General features: G+C 48.2%; 1 protein-coding gene across 1 annotated transcript; it reads left to right on the forward strand.

Moving 5' to 3' along the window:
- The first annotated feature begins 386 nt into the window (after window positions 1-386).
- On the forward strand, window positions 387-12,277 carry APOBEC2 (apolipoprotein B mRNA editing enzyme catalytic subunit 2). Its single transcript, XM_004267633.3, has 3 exons — window positions 387-677; window positions 8,628-9,191; window positions 11,862-12,277. Exons 1-2 carry the CDS (start codon window positions 547-549, stop codon window positions 9,169-9,171), a joined length of 675 nt encoding a protein of 224 aa, XP_004267681.1. The 5' UTR covers window positions 387-546; the 3' UTR covers window positions 9,172-9,191; window positions 11,862-12,277.
- Window positions 12,278-12,558: the final 281 nt, after the last annotated feature.

Consider the following 12,558-nt stretch of genomic DNA (forward strand, 5'->3'; position numbering starts at 1 on the left):
CCAAGCTGGCCTGGGTCTCTTTGCAAATGCCCCTTTCAACACAAGCCTTGTCCTTCTTAAACCTCTGAGAGAGCTTCCCTCCGAAAACTCACCCACCCTAGGTCCCTTCCACGATCTCCCCAGGCGACCTGGGTGGGAAAGAAAGGTGAGGGATACATGGTGAGGGAGGGTGAGAACAAAGAGAATATGCATACATGTGTGACCTGGTGCGGGGAGGGAGAGCAGGCCAAGCCATCCCCACCTGCCAGCTTCCTGTCTGCTGCTGATAAATAGGGGATACCGATGGCCAGATTTTCCATTCCCCCCATCCCGGCACCCGCCGTCACTCAATTAAAAAAAGACAGAGCGAGAGAGCCTGGGGGAGGGGCCTCTGGTTATAAAGCCTGTGGGCCAGCGGGTGAGCACACTCCCGGACGGCCAGATCCTTTTCCTGACACCCCCAGGCAGATTTAGCTGCTGACAGCTGCTTGGGACTCTGCCTCCAGGCCTTGGCCCAGACCCACCGTCTCTCCTCTCTCTCAGAGACTCCCAAGCCTCAGCCCCTCCATGGCCCAGAAAGAAGAGACCGCCGCGGCCACGGCGCCTACCTCGCAGGATGGCGAGGATCTGGAGAACCTGGAGGACCCCAAGAAGCTGAAGGAACTGGAGGAGCTGCCGCCCTTTGAGATCGTCACAGGGTGAGAGCTGGGTGTGCACTGGGTTCCTCCTCCCTAGAAGAGCACCGGCTGGGGACAGGCTGGGGGGACTTAGGATGGTAAGAGTAGGGATTGGGGTCACCATGCTGCAGCCATGAGAGTGCACGGGTGTGCACAGCAGGGGCTGCAGGGGACGCAGCAGCAAATCTCTCTTGGCTTCTCAGACACCTCCAGTCAGGGGAGGTGGGGAAACTCCGTGGAGGCCAGGGCCCAGAGGAGGAAACTACCCCGGAGGCATCACTTGCCTCTCTGGGTAGAGGTTGTTTAGTCCCAGGGAATTTGGTAAAAACATGGGATGCCACCGGTACATTTCAATATGGTCCCGAAGTAGCCCCTCCCTCAACGTCTCTCTCTGCTTCTGAGTGGGCCTCTCCTCTACCTGTATGTCTCTCACTCTTTCTTTAGAGCTTCTCCCTGGAGTAGAAGATCCTAAGACAGGAAAGACAGATCCATCCTTTCCCAAGCTAGAGTGAGAAGCGTTTCTTTTTTTTTTTTTTTTTTTTGCTTGCTGAATCATTTCTGAGTCTCCCCAGGGGCTGCCTACATCCGCCCCCCAGGGAAACAGAGAAGTAATAGGCCAGGCCCAGAGCTTCTGGGCAGAGGAGGGGTTCCAACACCCTCAGCCACAGCCTGCAGGAAGCAGGATCTAGAGCAAAGAGTGCTGAGGCTCCAAAGGGGGCTGCACACAGGGTCCCCCTGTCTTCTCCAGATTATGCCACTTCCAGGAATGAAACCAAGCTGTCTTCCTCCTCTTCCCTCTCTGTCCCTTTGGCAGAAGATTCTGCTAAGTTCCTAATCAAAAAATAAGAAGGGAGTACGTGGGGCCACTAGGATTCCTTCACGGGAGTCTCCAACAATGCCCACAGCAGACGAAGGGCCACAGGAAAAGAAACTTCAGGAAGAACGGAGGCCTGATGCCTTCAAGGGGCAGAAGGGGCCCTGGGAGGCCATTTGGACTTGCTGTTTGAAGCTGGGCAAGTGCTTTTCCAGTCCTGGCTGCAGTTTTTTCATTCGTAACATGAGGAAGTTATGCTAGTTGATTCCCAAGGTCCCTTCCAACTCAGATATTCTCCGATTTCTAACAGAACCTGAGGGAAATGCATCCTAGTTCCTGAGGCAAGGCTTAAGGAAAGAGCCCCGGAACTTGCACTCACCCATGGCCAACCAAGTAATGTCCCCTTCAACCCAGGATTAAAGGAGCAATGGGGCACAGATTAATACATTCACAGGGAGAGCCTAGGGCCACCGGGACAGGAGAATCCTTGATTCCAGTGGCTCTCTGTGGAAGGAGATCCTTTTTCTAACACCTCAACATGCTGGTCCATGCTGGCCTTGGTCACATACACACACACACAGGCACACGCACACCCACTCTGCACAGTGTCGTGATCTTGTGATCTCCCCGGCACAGGGGCAGGGTTGCTTCAGAACAGAATTAGAGTATGTTTGTTGAGTTGAATGTGCTTTGAGGTCTCAGCGTGGTTGGTTTTGAAAGGTTCAATCCTCTGATGTCCCTTCATGTGTCTGGGGCTTTATAATCTCAGCACACTTCCATAGGCCTGAGTGCCTTCAAGCCTCGGCACAAGGCCAGGAGAGGAGCTATATCATTGCCACTCTACAGATGGAGAAGCTGAGAGTAGGGGAGATCCAGTCACTGCTCCAAGGCCACAGAAACAGTAAGTGGCAAGTTTTCTGACTCCACCCTAGCATCCTTTCCACTGATCTCCCAAACAGAGCTCCAGCTCTCTCCATCCTCGAGATGGTGAGGCTCAGAGGCTTCCCTGACCCAAGGCTCAGAAAAAAAGGCACAGGAGGGCAGCTTTCTGGGTGCTCTGAGAGCAGTTCAGGAGGGAGGTGGAGCCCTTCGTGTTTCCCAGCCACAAGGAACAGCTGTGGAGATCTGTGTCCTGGGCCCCTCCAAGTAAACAGACAGCTTAAAATAGCCTAGAGGTGTGGCTGTGTCTGTGCCGGGACAGGAAGAGGGAACAGCTCTCCTCTCTTTCGCTCTCCAGGCGCCCTGGCATCAAAGGACCAGCAGAGCCTGGACTTCCACGGGGGAGAGGTCTAGCCACACTGACCCTTAGAACAGGGCCCCAGACTAGAACCGCAGATGGCTTTTCAGGAAACAGTCTGAGGGGAGGAGGGGGTACTGGGTAGGAATAAGGAGAGACATGCCCACTTATCGTGATTCTTGTTTGAATAGGGCACTCGGGATAGAAAGCAGATCTAAAGGAATTCCCTGGTGGTCTAGTGGTTAGGACTTGGAGCTTTCACTGCCGAGGGCCCAGGTTCAAACCCTAGTCGGGGAACTAAGATCCCACAAGCCTCGTGGCATGGCCAAAAAAAAAAAAATAGAAAGCAGACCTAAGAACATTAAAAATAATGTGGTAGGGCTTCCCTGGTGGCGCAGTGGTTGAGAGTCCGCCTGCCGATGCAGGGGGACACGGGTTCGTGTTCCGGTCCGGGAAGATCCCACATGCTGCAGAGCCGCTGGGCCCATGAGCCATGGCCGCTAAGCCTGTGCATCCGGGGCCTGTGCTCCGCAACGGGAGAGGCCACAGCGGTGAGAGGCCCGCGTACCGCAAAAAAAAAAAAAAAAAAAAAAACACACACACACAAAAATAATGTGGTAGAAAGTGCTAGAGAAAGGTCTGTAACTGTGGCAGTGTGCCCAGGCCCGCTCATGCCTCTCAGCTGAGAGTCAATCGGGTGCATCTCTTACCAAGTCTGTGTTCACTAAATCCTGTTGGTTTCCTGAAATCTCCATAATGGGTGTGTTTACAGGAATCAGCAAATGTTAGAAATCAGGGCTTTTAAAAAAAATTTTCTTTCAGAGAGCTGTTAAACCAGCACAGCACTGAAAGAGAGAACCCTCTGAACAGGAGGAGAGCAGAGGAGGGATGTGCCTAAGGGGTAAGATCTGAGGCCCGGAGAAGGTCCCATCCATCGGTACCAGGTTTAATTTCTCGAGTGTCGACTGCTGTCCAAAATCTGAGAGGTTGGATTACTCAACCTATCTTTCAGATGAGGAAACCAATCCTCAGAGGGAGAAATAATTTGCCCAAAGCTAGTGGATAGAGTAGGGTGTGAACCCCAAGACTCTCTGATTTGCATCAGACAGTGATGCAAGTGCATCTAAAAAGCCCATAAAGAAGAGTCTTTCATATTCAACAAATATTTTCTGAATAGGAGAGATGTGTTTACTGCCTGTTTCCCCCAGAAATATTTAACCTCCATGAGGACGGGGACTCTGCCTTTTAGGTGCTTTCCCTAGCACCAAGAATGGTACCCAGCTCCTAACTGGTACTCAATAAACATTTGCTGAATAAGTGAGTGAACTCATGATCGAGCACCTATTGTGTGGTAGGCTCTCTGCCAGACATTCGGGTAGGGAATTAATTGCAGGGAGGGCTTCTTGAGGAGAGAAGTTCAGGAAATATATACGAAGATCCAGCAGCGCTAGGCTCACAAGAGAATTCCACTGGCTCATGCCTGCCTCTTAACTCAGCATGCTTGAGGGAAGCTCTGGGGCACCGGAACGGGTTGGCTCCCCATGTCTCCACCCCAGCTGCAGCCCTGCCTGGCAGCTCCCCTTGCTGTGTGTTTGTCTTTATCTCTAGTTATGTTGTGTACGATTTTACATAAGCTGAACCTGCTATCAAAGGGATTATTCTAGAATAGAGATAAATGGCACAGGCGACGAATCTCCTTCCAACCACTTCTCTAGCCCCCAGTAGTTTACTCCACCCATGTGAGGAATGGAGAGGAGAAGCAGGGTTCAGAGAAGGGCCAGGCAAAGAGTGAGGGGCCTTCGACACCACTGTTGATGCCATGGCCCCTCACCCCTGTGAGGGAGTCTGGAGCAGGCTGGGAAAGTTTGTTCTATAAAGAACAGAAGACGGCCACTGACTCTGGCCACCTGGCCTCCACTGAGGGTTGGGGGAAGGTGGAAGCTCATGTGCAGAGATGGTGTTTCCCCAGGAAACAGGGCAGGCCCAGGGCTTTGGGAATCCCGTCCAGAACTGTCAGTCAGGAGCCAGCAGTTCCTCAAACCCCTTCTTAGCTCTAGGAAGTCGGGCTGTTAGAACTCTCTGCTTCCCTACACTCCTCCTCTGACGATGCCCACTCCTAGCATCTTCTTTGAAAAGTGGTCTGGAAAAGGGAAAAGGAAACTGAAACTGGCAATTCTGCCTCTTTCAAGTAGGTCACGAAAGGTCTCGTGAGCAAATTGGAAACGAGTCAACACTCGATTACCTGTGAGTAGATTTTCTGCTCCATGGATTATTTGGGGGCAAATGTTTAAACTTGGAGTAGCTTCCACTGCCCTCCAGGTTGCTTCCTTTCACTGTCTAGATTTATGCTTAGGAAATGCAAATGTTTTTTAATGTGAAAGTGAGAAAAAAAAAAAATATATATATATATATATATTGCATTGACTCACATCTCTTCTCCCTCCATCAAGCAGACCTTTGTCCCACTTTTTTCTAGATATAAGGATCCTCCACTTCCTGCCTAGAGAATTGCCCAGAAACTGGGGTCTAAGCAGATGAAGTATGAATGGCCTTGTCTGCAGAAAGTATGAGGAAGTGGTGCCGAAAGAGGTGCTGAAGTTGGCAGGAGGGGGTAGGAATCATGCTGTTGGTTTCTGTGCTTGAAGAAGGGACTGAGTCCAGGTGAAGGAATCTACCATCAGCATCTCTCTCCTGACCACCACTCCAACACACACACACACACACACACACACACACACACTTTAGCAGTAAAATATCTGCTGGGGTTGACAGCAACGGGCTATAATATAAGTAAGTGTGGTACTTGGGCATATCATGTTACTAGAAAATAAAAGATGTTTGTGATTATCTACGAAATCACTGTCACTATTTCCTTCCTTCCACTAGTGGGCATAATAGTGTTATGTGATTCTATAATATAACCCAAGATGGCCATGTTGGCTAGCTCTCTGGAGAAATTTCAGACCTCTGCTGCCTCTATTCTCCTGGTAGCCCTCCAGGGCCGAGCTGTTTCAGTCTGTGGGAAGCCCAAAGAACCTCATTCAACCTTTATGCTCCTTCTAGAAGACCAAGAATCCCACGGGGAAGGCAAGCACGCTTAATCTCTGGGGAGCCAGGACCTTCCGTGACTTTCCCTTTTGCCCCTTGGATGCACTTCCGTTCCTGAGGTCCCTAGTCCAGAAGGCCCTGCTGAGGGACAGGGTAGACCATGGGGCTGTTGGCCCACGGCGGTGGAAACATATTTACAGAGAGGTGAAAATTCTTCCTCTCCCTTGGGTTTCCGGTTTCTCTGGGTCCTCTCCTCTTGCCTAAAGAAGAGGAGGATGGGCTGAGAGAAGCATCAGTTGTAGACCATCCAGCCAACCTGCAACTGCACACTGGGCCACACATGTCCTCTCGGCTGGGCTGTACTTGGCAGAGTTGGAGCAATACTTTGGGGTTTCCAGAAGGAAACCTGAGGGACCAACAGGCAGCTATTGAGGAAGCCCCCAAGCCAACCAAGCAGCCATGAATCCTTCCAAAAGTTTTACCTGAGAATCCATCCTACAGGTAGCTCTGGATTGGACTTGGGGAAGTGTTCCGGCAAAAGGCCTTGAAGAAAGGAAATCCAAAAAAGAGGGGATATATGTATACCTATAGCTAATTCACTTCGCTGTACAGCAGAAACTAACACAACATTGTAAAGCAACTATACTCCAATTAAAAAATAAACAAACAAAAACAGTTTCAGCAAGGAAGGTAAGCTCTGTGCTTCTCGGGAGAAAAAAAAAGCCACTCTAGGAAGTGAAGGGATCATTTAGCAACTGGCTGAGTTCAGGAGTGGTCTGGTGGGGTGGGCTTAATGGGGGAAAGCCCAGTGTAAGTGAATTCCCAGCAGGGATTGAAAGAGGACAGGGGAATCATCTGGCCGTCCATCCTCCCCAAATGTTAAGTAAATATAAACACATTCAACCAGGGACAGAGGGACTTAGGGAGCTAAAGATAGTACCCGAAGGAATCCCAGGGCTGGGTCCCCAAACACATCCATCTCCACAATGGAAACTTAACCTGACAGCAGGGGACATGGAAAGCTGGCTGGAGAAAATGTGGTGATGGGGGACGGAAGGACTGCAGGAAAATGGCTCAAGTTTCCTCAGCTCTTTGGCACCTGCTACTTACCCCTAAGAAGCCAAGACCCTGGGATACCAGGGATCCCTCTGCAGCCCAGGGAGTTGGGTGACCTCTCTGGGGGAAGGGAAGGGGTGTAGAGAAGCAAGAGCAGAGTTAATGGTTGCCATAGGGTACCTTCTGGGGCAACCACAGAGATTACATTTTTTAAAAGAAAACATTCAGCCTCTCCAGCTGGTCCTCATCCACTCCTCTCCTTCTGACCTTTTCAATCTCTCCTGTTGCAGCCTCTTCATTCTCCTTGGACTTCGAACCTGCACAAATCTTCCCTATTTTAGAAAAACATGCACATACACGTAAAGATGAAAACAATCTTCACCTCTGATGCTTTCTTTAGGCCCTCTCCTTTTTTCTCCCCTTATTACTACTAAACTTTGCAAAACACCTGGGCTTTTTATGCTGCTTTCATTTCCTAATCATCCATCTCCCCTTGGACATATTCATTACCAAGTCTGGTGCTCTAAGACACCAAATGGGCTTTCTAAATTCCAGGCTTTTCCCCCAGCTTCCCTCTCTCTGCCTAATGCCACCCCGGTACTCCTCCATGGACCTCACTTTCATGATACCTTTCTTTCCTCAGGAACCCGTAACAATTCTCTATTGGCTACTGAGTCAAGGCTAAACTCTCAAGAACCTTCATCACATGTCCTCCACTCTACCTCTTCATCTTTAGTAGTCCTCTACTGTTCTCAGCTGTCTTCTTTACATCTTTTCTTTCCAGCTATAATCTAGCTGCTAGATTGCAAGCATCTGGAAGGCAGAGGCCAAGTCTTTTAACTTTTATACAAGTTAATTCATATCAAGGTACCCTTAGGTAGTCTGGCCTCAAAGATAAACATTCTTGGACACTTACATGACAACCCTTCTTTCACCTGAGGGAAAAGACAGACTTGAGAAAAACGGTCCTTGGGAGAGCCTGGGACTGCAAGTTTTAGGCCATCCTGTACCTAAGATGCAATATCCGTGACTGACAAGGAGAGATATGAAAGCATGAAATGTTCTTGCTCTGTCATGAGATATTTTACAGGCTTGCTACTTTGTAAAATTACTATTTGAACACTGCTTTTCAAACCTGGCCACATAGAATCATCTGGAGCACTTTTTTTTTTTTTTTTTTTTTGGCGGTATGCGGGCCTCTCACTGCTGTGGCCTCTCCCATTGCGGAGCACAGGCTCCAGACACGCAGGCTCAGCGGCCATGGCTCACGGGCCCAGCCACTCCACAGCATGTGGGATCTTCCCAAACCGGGGCACGAACCCGTGTCCCCCTGCATCGGCAGGCAGGCTCCCAACCACTGCGCCACCAGGGAAGCCCTGGAGCACTTAAAAAATGCTGATGCCTGGGCCTCCTCCAAATGTTCTCATTTAATTGGCTTAGCGTGGGGCCTGGGCATGGACATTTGTAGCTCCTCAAGCGGATTCTAACGTACAGCCAGGTTAAAGAGTCACTGATTTAGAAATGTGAGCGTGTGCTGTGTGCTGGGAGTGAAGGTGGAGTGTTTGGAGACCTGTGTTAATGAGGTGTCCAGGATGCACACCTCACTCCAAATTCTCTCCTCTCCTTTAGATAAACATTTGAATTCCTTCGTGTCTTTTTGTCACTGCTGTCAGCGTAGGCAAGTCCTGTTTCGGTATTGAGAGTGAATGCGTCTCAGAGGTACTTATCTTGGAGAGCCATCCACTCCCTGCTAGTTCTAGAACAAGAACTCATCATTCTCTCTCCTTCCCTGTGCCTTTGCCTCCTTGACCCACAGGGAGCGGCTGCCTGCCAACTTCTTTAAGTTTCAGTTCCGGAATGTGGAGTACAGCTCCGGGCGGAACAAGACCTTCCTCTGCTATGTGGTTGAAGCGCAGAGCAAGGGAGGCCAAGTGCAGGCCTCGAAGGGATACCTAGAGGACGAGCATGTCGCCGCCCACGCGGAGGAAGCCTTCTTCAACACCATCATGCCAGCCTTCGACCCAGCCCTGCGCTACCTGGTCACCTGGTACGTGTCCTCCAGCCCCTGCGCGGCTTGCGCTGACCGCATCGTCAGGACCCTCAACAAGACCAAGAACCTGCGCCTGCTCCTCCTGGCGGGGCGGCTCTTCATGTGGGAGGAGCCTGAGATCCAGGCGGCTCTCAGGAAGCTGAAGGAGGCTGGCTGCAAACTGCGCATCATGAAGCCCCAAGACTTCGAGTACGTCTGGCAGAATTTCGTGGAGCAAGAAGAGGGTGAATCCAAGGCCTTTGAGCCCTGGGAGGACATTCAGGAGAACTTCCTGTACTATGACGAGAAGTTGGCCGACATCCTGAAGTAGGCGAGTGGGCTCAGCCTCACGTGAGTCTTTTCACTGTTAACTTGGGTAGAAGGTCAGGTGGAACGAGTGGTCTCTTTGATTTTCCTTTGATAGGATTTCATCTCTGTTTTTGGTTGGTTGTAAAAACATTCTTAGAAGATCCCTCCTTCTTTTCTCTTTCTTCTCAATTCCTCTCCCTAAATCCTTTTCTCTCCTACTATTTTATATCAAACTGATTTTCCCCATAACTTGGAGTGCTCAAGCGTGACAGGAATCCAGAAGCTTTGATGAGACAGAATGACTTTCATAGTAAGATTTAGACGGTGCAAGGACCTGTTACTGAACAGCAAAGATATTTCAGCCCCCTAAGCATGTCCCCATGTCCACCTGTTCAGACTTACTAACTCTGGACACCTTCTAGACGCCCTGCCGCCACCCCATTTGCAATCTTTCCATTCCGTTTTTCTCTAATGTAGGTTCTGCATTCCTACAGGGGCATTTTTTTTTTTTCATTTTTGGTACTTTTGAAAGTCCCCGAATGGATCTGTATTCAACTTTTTGGTGGCCAGAGAAGCTTTCATGTTTTCAGACAAATGGTTCTGCTTTGAGGGAGACCAATAATTGCTGTTTGAATGTACAATACAAGAACATTTCCCTAATGTTGAGAAGACCTCATCAGAACTCGCAGAAAAATGATGAATGCGGGGAATGAGGATAATATAGCAACAAGTTCTGCTATACAGCAATGTTTAAAGGTTTAAAAGATGTTTGTAAATTAGGCAGTAGCTCAGAAGTAGCCTCCTACAGATATCAAGATGTGATAGGAGAACTGGAAGTAAAGATTAGCTATTTAAGCAAATAATTAGGATACGATTAAGGCAAATTTGGCCTCTTGCTGAGGGTAAATTAGACTCTTAGAGAAACAGGCCAATTGCCCTCAGGAAAGAGGGTAAAGGATCCTTTACTACCTCCTTTTGAATTTCATCTGATCTAGTTTGCTCCCATAGAAGTGAAATGACTAAGTCTCTTTACAAGACCTGAGTTACCGATCAAAATTTTCCCATAACAGAGAAAGGGTCTTCACCACCCTCTTATCCAACTTTAATTCTGGAACACCTCACTTATTAATAAAACATGAAAGCAGCATGCTTCCATGAAGATATTAAACTTATTTTTGGTGTCTCTCACTCGTAATAGTCTAAAGAGATGTTGCTTCATGGACACGTTTTGGAAACGTAAGTGTTCCGGGGCTTGATGTTGGCAGGTGTTTGCTATTAGACATGCACACAGGGTGCCTGATCATTCTCCAGCTGAGCGTTCCCCAATCCATGAAGACAGTTTTTGGCCATTTCTTACAAAAAGCAGGACCCATTCACTGAATTCAGTGAGACTATGGTCAGGTAATGCCACATGGTACTTTGCTCACACAAAATGAGACCACTCTGAGTGGTGGTGAGTAGTAATACAAACAGATTTCTAAGGATGGCCTCTGAAAATACAAAATTAACTTAAATTCCTCGAAGATTTTATTAGTATAGGGACTGTCACTCGTAATTATAAACCCTACATAGATTATGTAGAATGATGACTGGTAGCCTAATTTTAACTCGTGTACTTTCTTCTTAAGCATCTTTCAGAGTCACAGGCCACTTCTTCCAGCTGCCCAACTAACCAGACGTCAGAGATGGATGTGTGTGTGTGTGTGTGTGTGTGTGTGTGTGTGCGCGCGCGCGCGCGCGCGCGCGCGCACGTGCGTGTTGTCCATTAAGTCAAATAATTAAATAGCTAGGGCTTTCCTGGTGGCGCAGTGGTTGAGAGCCTGCCTGCTGATGCAGGGGACACGGGTTCGTGCCCCGGTCCGGGAGGATCCCACATGCTGCGGAGCAGCTGGGCTCATGAGCCACGGCCACTGAGCCTGCGCGTCCGGAGCCTGTGCTCCGCGACAGGAGAGGCCACAACAGTGAGAGGCCCGCGTGCCGCAAAAAATAATAATAATAATAATAATTAAATAGCTAAACCTGCTATAAAAATTAAGCATTTCAAGGAGGATTAAAAAGAGCCTTTAATTTTGGATAACTGAGAGTTATATCTTTTGCTAATCTAAATAAACAAGTAAAATAGATAAATCAGTTTGAGGGAAAAGTCCATTTCTAAGTCAAATTATTTTTAAATAAAATATTATTGGACATGTTCCATATTATAAGCCTCCTTCCATTAGTGTACATAACCGTATTATCTGGACCCATTAACATGCTTCCCTGTACTCTATTTTAGTTGCTCATATTCCTGAAGGGAAAGGTTAAAATGTACCAAGTTAAAAAAAAAATTGGCATGAAATCAAGTTGTCATCTAAAAGCAAAGAACTCTGCTTAATTAAAATACTCTCAAGAAATGAGCATTTGTTAAAGAAAATTTGTCTCATATTTCTTATTCCGTCTTTTTGAAAAATGACAGAATAGGATTTAACCATATATTTAACTCAAGATAACATATTTAAAGCAGATCTCTTCTGGGGCTTTCTCTGTGCGAACCACACCAAAACATGAATGAAACAAATCCAGTCCTGAGTAAACCGGAAATCACAGGAGACTATGGAGAAATTCAGGCACTTGCTGGCGAGGGCACAAAGAAACCCTAACTCAAAAAGAAAACCCTTCACTGCTTAGGGCCAGCAAGGCTCTCAGTAACATGCTTTCTGTTTTCTCACTAAGGTCTGTCTGCTGCCACCAAGAGACAGCAATGACACATGTGGCCATCTGGGACATGCCTGACTTCCCAATACCACTTGGAGCTGGACAACATTTGACACGAACCAATCCTACTGCACAACGCCCTCCGAGGACTCAAAATACACTTATGCTGTAAATCATTTAAGCTGTGCCTCTCTCTCTAAGGCTGCTCTTAGGAAAGAGGAAAATGAGCTGCGAAGAGAGAAACGGCAACCATATACGGGCACCAGGCATCCACGGGGCTGCAGGTCCGCATTTCCCTCAACTGGGCTGCTTAGGTCGAAGAGCCTCAGACCCAAAGTCTGCACAGATCTTTGAAATATGTCCAGAAATGCATCTTAAGTTGGGTTCTTTTTTTTAAGAAAAACAGCAACATTAATAAAAGAGGTGGTGTGGTCTTTCTGTGACCAAGTTTTTTAAGGAACTTGGACATTTAGAAGTTATTATGGACAGTAAGCAAGTCCCAGGAATAGGGATGTCCCAGGCTATGAACCAAGCCATGACAATAGATAAAGTGGCAGGAAGGCTTAAACCAGAACTTGCCTAGGCAACACGGGATGTACTAACTCTCCCATGCAGACTTCACACCTCGGTCTTGACCTTCATGATATATTTTCTTCTGAGATTAGCTGTAAAATGAGTATCTTTTCCCTCCTCTGAAGACAAGGAGTATGGCAGA

The sequence above is a fragment of the Orcinus orca genome, chromosome 10, assembly GCF_937001465.1.
Source record: "Orcinus orca chromosome 10, mOrcOrc1.1, whole genome shotgun sequence".
NCBI classification, from domain to species: Eukaryota; Metazoa; Chordata; class Mammalia; order Artiodactyla; family Delphinidae; genus Orcinus; species Orcinus orca.